This window comes from Cydia amplana, chromosome Z, assembly GCF_948474715.1.
Source record: "Cydia amplana chromosome Z, ilCydAmpl1.1, whole genome shotgun sequence".
In the NCBI taxonomy this organism is placed as follows: domain Eukaryota; kingdom Metazoa; phylum Arthropoda; class Insecta; order Lepidoptera; family Tortricidae; genus Cydia; species Cydia amplana.
In genome coordinates, this window is record NC_086096.1 from 12,673,302 (window position 1) to 12,681,508 (window position 8,207).

At 38.4% G+C, this 8,207-nt stretch overlaps 1 protein-coding gene across 1 annotated transcript; it reads right to left on the reverse strand.

Annotated features, from left to right (window-relative positions):
- Window positions 1-1,950: 1,950 nt before the first annotated feature.
- On the reverse strand, window positions 1,951-7,342 carry LOC134661339 (uncharacterized). The gene is made up of 8 exons (XM_063517374.1): window positions 7,248-7,342; window positions 5,823-5,937; window positions 4,685-4,855; window positions 4,137-4,434; window positions 3,740-3,940; window positions 3,365-3,530; window positions 2,889-3,016; window positions 1,951-2,145 (listed from the first exon to the last, which is right to left on the reverse strand). Exons 1-8 carry the CDS (start codon window positions 7,269-7,271, stop codon window positions 2,025-2,027), a joined length of 1,224 nt encoding a protein of 407 aa, XP_063373444.1. The 5' UTR covers window positions 7,272-7,342; the 3' UTR covers window positions 1,951-2,024.
- Window positions 7,343-8,207: the final 865 nt, after the last annotated feature.

Below are 8,207 nucleotides of genomic sequence, written 5' to 3' on the forward strand. Positions count from 1 at the left end.
AAATGATATTAAGATTTTTGCATTCCTAATATTTATAATTTAAGAAGAAAACGTTTAGTAGACTTATTATTTATATTAGTTTTATTATTCTGGTCATACCTATACATTGTACAAGGCTAATTATGTTAAGTAGCTCTGTCCGTTTGCCCATCAGCCAAATATGAGTGTAGAATACTGCAGTGTATTGTGTATGCTAACATATAGGTACCTATATAAGCTATGTAACATTAGACGACCGCCACGCCGACAATGAAATGCTTACCTCCTGACATGTAACAGAAAATAATAATAATAGAAAATATGGCTGTAAAGTTAATTTTAGATTTTAAGTATCATTATTTCATTGGAAAATACATAGGGCTACTTGTTTTGATAAACATACACATTTCATTTACATTTTTTTTTCATTTTGTTTTTTGTATTAGTTTTTATTAATTTAATAATTTAGATCTTATAATTTATAGGTTGTGATATTGTTACTTTGTCATTGATACATGTTGGTTCCTGTATTGTGCACAAAATAAATGATTCAGGGTCACACTGCTGAATGTTATCGTTGAATTGAAGTTGTCAGTGCGCGGCGCGCGTAGATACCCTAATCCTAATGTGGCCACAGGCAGTGCCACCAATATTTAACATGGTAGCGTTTTGTACCAAGAATGAGGCCACCGCGTAGCAAATTTAGAAGGAATCACTTCATCAGCAATATATTACTCGCAAGAGTCGCAAGAGTAATGAAAACTGGCATTTTTCACACAAAGATACCTGTTTTCATTGCACTGGAGACTTTTAACTAAGTACACGAAGTAAATTATTTTAGTACAGTCAGTTGCAGTGTGTAATAACTGTAGATATGGAACATGATTTCTATAGTGATTTTATAGAGGTCTACGGTCTATTCTATAGGTAGTACATAACATATAGTGCGTGGAGTTAAGTAGCTCAAACATAATTTAACCTTATTAGGGTCTTTTCTGAACTGAACTATGCTACTCGCTACTGCTTAGTCTAATAATTTTTTGACGATGAAAAAGCTATTAAGTACCGTGATTGAATGTGGTTTTAACTTTATACACACTTAAATATATCAAATTAATGAATCTGAATGTTGTTTGTTGCTGTGTTTAGGTATTAAATGTTAAGTCACCACGAACGACCTTGCGTAAAAATCAGTTGGATAATTAAAATGTTTCCATTCCATTCTCTAGTCGACGTAGGAACCGAAACTTATTTTGATAGCACGTGGTGTTAGCGTTAACTAGGTTAATTGATAAATGATACACTTTAGGTGTTGAAGTGAAACGGAAAACTTTAAATTCAATATACATATCATAGTGTATGTCATACAGTACGAAGTATAAACATTTACGGTACAGTATAAGTCATATTTCACTTACTGTAAAAGTAACGCCTTAAATACCTACCTGCCAAAAGTTCTCACAAATCCAAAGTAAAAAAATACTTTGTCTGATAACTCTATAATACTTGTACCATGAAGGCGCTCCAAAAAGGTACAAGTCCAAGAGGAAATACTTGGGCTCTTGGACTTGTAACTTTTTTTGTAGGTACCTCGTATTCCATGTCATTCCCGAAAGAAGCCTGCTCTATATATTGCGTTGTAATGAGATGATCATACATCGCCTCGCCCTCGGCCTACACTGAAAAGTGATGCGCACCGCACGCCCTATTTCTTGCAGTCTAGAACATGGTGGCAGGTGGGTTCTGCTCATCAAGAACATACTTATCAAAAACCATTTATCAAAAATTCATTACATACATCAAAAATTCATTACATAAATAAAAAAATCGTAAAAATAATTGATGGACAGTAGCTGCATAGTTAAGAGTTGGTTGGCACTAAAATACACAAATACTTATATAAGATGATGTTATTGTGATTGTATGACGAAACGAACATATCATTAAAGGTGATTAAATAGATATACTCTATTAAAATTGGCTGATCATTGAAATCCTTCATGGAACCTTAGATGTTAAATGTTGTGTTTAATAAATTAGAGTATTTATTTGGACTTGAATTTCTTGGGTGGCTGGGCCTGCACGGTCTTGAAGTAGAGGGCGTAGAAGACCGCGGCGGCGAAGGTCACGATGGCGGACACCACGGCGATGTACTCGGCGCGGTTCCTGCGGACACGACACATCTCTATAATGACACCAATTCATCTACTCACTACAGTCACTACTCAACACTACCTATACTATATCCTAATGTATATTCTTATAGCCGTAGGTATTCATAAAAAGTTTACTTTGATCAATGATTGTTGAAAGGCTTGATGCCAAATAAACAGTTAGCGCTTAACAACTATCTACGTTCGTAATGCCGTAAACAACCGTAGGTACAGTTATGGCTATCTTCGGAAACAAACCAACACAACTCACATTAAAAACACCTAGTTATTTGCGTTCACAAGGTCTAAATCTGCTATATCAACCTTAGTATGCATCTCATTTATCAAAACCTGACCAAGCCGAGCCAAAGAGTTACAGTAAAAACATTTATACCACAGCAGCTCGTAACGGCTCTCTTCATCCCGCTTTGTGAAAAATGGTGTATTTCACTCTGTAGCAAAGTTTATTTAATAACCCTCGCGCCTTGAAACCCTCACAACGCTCAAGAATCCACTTTTCGGAATCTTTCAATATTATCAATATTAGCACAACATCCATCAGCTTGCTGGGAATTCATTCCTCACTTCTTTTACTAATTTGATTGGTATTTGACCTACTGCACTTGCACAAACACATGGCTCACGTCACTCACACTGCCGAGCAATTACGAGCTAGTCCCGATGCTGAACTCGGCTCTTGTTTATAGACGTAAGTCACAAGTAGGTACTAAAGATACGTAGGTAAATAATACTTACTCAAATGGCGTTCCGCAGACGACGTACCACGAGGCGCCAGGTTGCGGCTTCTGGCCGCCAACGCAGTGGAAATTGAAGTAACCCTCATCGTAGTTGTCAGGACAGAAGTATTTACGCTTTTGTAGGGTCTGCAAAATATGTACCAAACTTATAAGTAGTTGATGTGTAGCAAGGGTACAGCAATTTTTGAAGATGTCAATCGATTCTACTTCCCGTCAGATTAAAATGTTCCTAGGGTTTCAGGCTATCTATTGTACTCTAGAAACTTCCAAAGCGCGAAAATGTAGTGGCGCATGCACCGCGATTTAAATTGCCCCATACCTACATAAAACGTTATTTGTGACGTCACAAGCCACACGGCTGCGCCAAAATGTATGGAAAGAAACGAAACGCATGAGTAAAGTAATATACGGTGTTACATTAGGACGACTAGACATTTCACAGGGTGTATGTAGAATGAATGTAGTCGGCGTTACCTGTCCGAAAGGCGTGGTGATGGTGGCGAGTTCGTCACAGGGTCCGACGGGCTCGTGCAGCCCCAGCGACCACTCGCGCTCGGGGTGAAAGTACAGGACGAACGCCAAGTAGGTCAGGTAGTGCACGGCTAGCTGCAGCAACAGCACGTAGTCGATCGCCGTCAGTCTGTCAAAATTGTCGGAAATGCGCATCAATATTTACGATACCTATACGTTCCCTTTAAGAAAAACTTTTGGAAAATGTATGAAAATAACTATGACAATAAAATGAAATGAAAATGGATATTAGTACTCGTAGGATAGGAATGTATTTTTTTAGTACTCGACCAACGCTGTTCTGTACATACATTGTCGGGAGATTTTATAGTCCTTTACCTTTCTTTAGTCTTTTCCCGGTCGCTCAGAAGTCCGTGCAGCACGAAGGCGCCGAAGATGGAGAAGAGCAGGAAGAAGGTGACCTCAGAGTGGATGTGGAACATGTCGTGCAACGGGTGGTAGATGGGCAGGAACAGCAGCACGCCGCCCGGCATGCCCAGCAGAGCGGCGATCACGAGACTCTTCCATTCTGCCTTCTTACTGTAATCACATTGAAATGTACGCCTGTATGTGTATCATTTGCTACTATACACTTACCTACGTACCGAAGTGGTTTCACTGTAAACCCCATAGGTAAGTACATATTCACTACGTAATCAAGTTTCGCCTGTGGCGTTAGGCTATAAACGTACTAAACAACAAAAAACAAAAGCTGTTCTTTGAAAATATTACTCACCCAGCAGAATCCCATTTGGCAACTTTAGGCGCGAACCATTTTCTGACAGCGTGGAAGAAGAAAACCAAGCTGGCGGCGAAAGTGGCGTGGAAATAGTAGGAGTTCCACGGCACCCAGTAGTGGCGGTCGAAGATGTTGGGGTCGGTGTCGTGCCAGGTCCAGTGCACGAACTTGACCGCCACGATGTCGTACGGGATGTCGATGAGCACGGTCACCAGGCCAACGGCGAACGGCTCCGCGTACCCCGGCAGTTTCAGCTTTGACACGGCGTACGCCGCATGGTAGATGAATGCCGGATCTGAAATATATTCATATTGACATTCAAACTCCAAAATACCTATTAAATCGATACCTTGTACCATATTAGGTATTGCTAACACATCCATCGATTATATCTACTTTATTTCTGTGGGCTGGGAAAAATGATGTGCCCTTTGTCAACTGAATTTTCCTTCAGTCAATAAAATAAATAACTGACGAACGTAAAGTGCAAATAGACTGACTAGCTAACTTATACAAATAATCCCCAGCAAACAAGTTTTACGTACACAGGAAGATGATATGCAATGGCTGCCTGGCTCCGAGGATCATGATGGGTGTCTGCGAGTGCCAGAAGTTGTCATACTCTGGAACCGCAAAGTGCCAGAAGTTATCCGCGTAGAGTCCGTGCAGCACCGTCGCCAGCCAGAAGTACGGCCATCTGCCACCCTTTCTGAAAGCTGCAAAATTACACGTTGCAGAACTGCTTACCTACTACAATCCAATACTAAACGATAGGCTTCATTTTGTCTTTTATTGAGTTTAACATTTGAAATCAAGCATAGACCAATATATTATGTATACAGTCGGCTGTAGAGATGCGGAGGAAGAGTTGTTAAGCAAGTAGGTATAGGTGTTGTTTTTATGGAGTAGGTATTGTCATCAATGTCCAGTTATGAACATGAGGAATTGAAGAAACTTCTTAAATCTTGATGGATTCATATCCAGACCTTGCAAATTGAAACATACGCTAGCGCGATACTTTTTAGTGACATAACTCACATACCTAACTGTTTGTTCAGACAGGAACTACGAGTGCAGAATGCTGCGTCACTCATAAATCTCATAATATATATACCTATATTACGTATTTTGAAGTCGGTTTACACTTTTTAAGGTTTTCTTCTAAGCGTTGTTAAAAGTCAAAAAATGGTCAGAAACTAAATATGCCCCCTACCTACCTAAATACTGACTGATGTATTGTCGATTTTTACATTCCAGTAATAGCTTTTTGTTATTATCTGTCTACACGGTTGTTGTTTTTTGTGGCAAACATGCATACGTATACGGCCTGCCTGATCTAATACCTTTAAACGAGCAATTCTTGTTTATTTATTTATTTATACATATACATATATATATATATATATATATATATATATATATATATATATATATTTCGGGGATCTCGGAAACGGCTCTAACGATTTCGATGAAATTTGCTGTGGGGGTTTTTGGGGGCGAAAAATCGATCTAGCTAGGTCTTATCTCTGGGAAAACGCGCATTCTCGAGTTTTTTTATGTTTTCCGAGCGAAGCTCGGTCACCCAGATATTGGTAATAAAGACGCATGCAACTTCAGGGGTGTTACATGCGCGTTGCCGAGTCTACAACTATGTTGCCGATAAGCTTCATGACTATAACTTACCGTGAAGCAAGGTGACTATGCCGGCGATCAGGTAGATGGCCTGCGAGATGAGGTAGGTCGGCTGGGCCGCCCACAACTGCTTGATGTCATTCGTGTGGACTAGCCATTGCCACCACTGGAAGAGCAAGTAAACGCATTTATTTAATTAAAGCCGATGCCTCACAAATCGTAAATCATAATAGTCACAGTGCTATGGCGATTAGACCGTTCGATAACAACACCTAATAGAAGTAAGTACTTAACTTAAGTAGCTATGAAAATACGTAGGTACTGCAAACGTTTGACCTAAATTGGTCATACGGGGCCTAATCTCAAAAGCTTGTAACTTGTAATACAAGGTACTTCCGCTTGTATTACAAGTTACAAGCTTTAGAGAAACGGGCCCCTGTACGAGTAAGTACCTAACATGCTAAATTACCAAACATCAGTTTCACTTTCACTGCTGCTTGGGCTCTAATATGAACTACTTAATTTTAATTAAGTCTTGCTGACGGTAGCAATTACTAATCTCCCTAACGTCCTACCTGTAATCAAGTATCGGAAAATCAGTAAATAGGCATGCGGGAGGTTATCGAGTTGGTCGCACGCACCGAAGATTATACAGGCAGTATTAGGTTAGTCACATATGGAGTTCAAAAACTGAAGATTGACTTAACAGCATTTAACCACATGTCGCTTACGAACTGCTTATTTTTTTGCGTTTAACGAAAATACAGTCTTCTCAGGAAAATCAAAAGCCGCATTGGTACTCTGATGGAAATTTTAAGGTATTGTCCTGTTTAGACTGTCCAGGTGACCTAAGAACAAAGAACCTAAGAATGCCATAAGTACTCTGTGGATCGAGCCTAATACTCTACTTTTGTGTGGGACGGGAGTGATGGGACGGGACCTACCCCGAAAACGCAAAAAAAAAACTGCTCTCTCATACATTTTGGCGAGCCATATGACAATGTTTTCTTAGATTTTTCGGGATTGGCCCCTTAGTAAAAGCAGACATGACAAAATCATCGGTAAGTACCTATTGTATAATGATAATTTTATGGAAATCCTTATATTATGCAACTATACATACCTAGACATTGGAGCGAATTTTTGTTAACATATGGACTTGTAGGTATGCCCGGTAAATTCGAACCGGCTTCAAAATATAAATAGTTTTATATATGTGTTTGAAGAATTAAAAAAGTCCATCAAAGGAAAAAACTGGTTTCATTTTTGTTCGCATTTTAATTTCGCAAGAGCAAAATAATTAATATGATTGTTCGCTAGCAATAGGTACTTATTAATATTCACACCTGGTTTATTTCAATCACTTCAACTAGTAGATACCTAATACTGATAAAACACAGGCGTATGGTCTGTGTGATAAAATTAATAAAATGATTGAATGATAATATACCTATATCTATTATCTAAACGACTTACAGTTATGGTGCTAGCCGAATCCATCGTCGCGTGCTGCACTCACGTCGTGCTCCAAGAAAATGATAAAAAAAGAATTAATCATCCACATGGTGCTGATGAATAATAATAGTGTTTGTTGAACACGTTCGCTATATAATTTATCGATAACATGCGGCTATATATGCACATGGTTAATAACTTAAAATTTTAACTTTGTATCATTGTCATTATTGTTATTTTATTTTATTTAGACACTAATAAAATATGTAAGTACCTACTGTTTACCGACACGATATTTTAGTTAGATCAATGCATTATTCATATACCTAACAATCAAACACTACATTTTTGCCATAGGACAATATAGGACTGATATTTACTTTGTAAGTATGGTCCTTTAAAAAAAATGTAGGTAAATTAAGGGGACGACTCCATGTGACCGCTTTTCCATACAAACGTAGTCCCCAATTCACACCTCTGGTTTTATGCAAATAATATACGCAATTTCGTGTATATTACCATAGTTATGGCCCATTGAGCTTATTAAATATTTGTGCAAAAGTAGTTTTACGCTCCTAACTAACAATTATCAAAAATGTAAATAGTCAAACGAAGGGGTTAGGTATACGTGTAAGGAATACAAATATGTAGGTATGCAAATGTGCTAAGCTAATGGTTTTGCTGACTTACAATAAATTCTGTAAAAAATATTTTCCTAATGTCAATATCCAGGAAGGAAAAGGGTAAAAAAATAATATAAAGGAAATGTAATGACATTTACATATGGAGTAAATACCATTCGAAATAAGTACCTACCTATCTTAAAAGAGTTACTGTTTTAAAACTATAAGAAACAACGCCCATGTGTCACCTCTAGAGCTGCAACCGTCCATAGGCTAGGTACGGTAACCATTTACCTTCAAGAGGGCCGCTACTTGCCACCATCGTGGTATAAAAATATCGATATATTTTCATGAATAT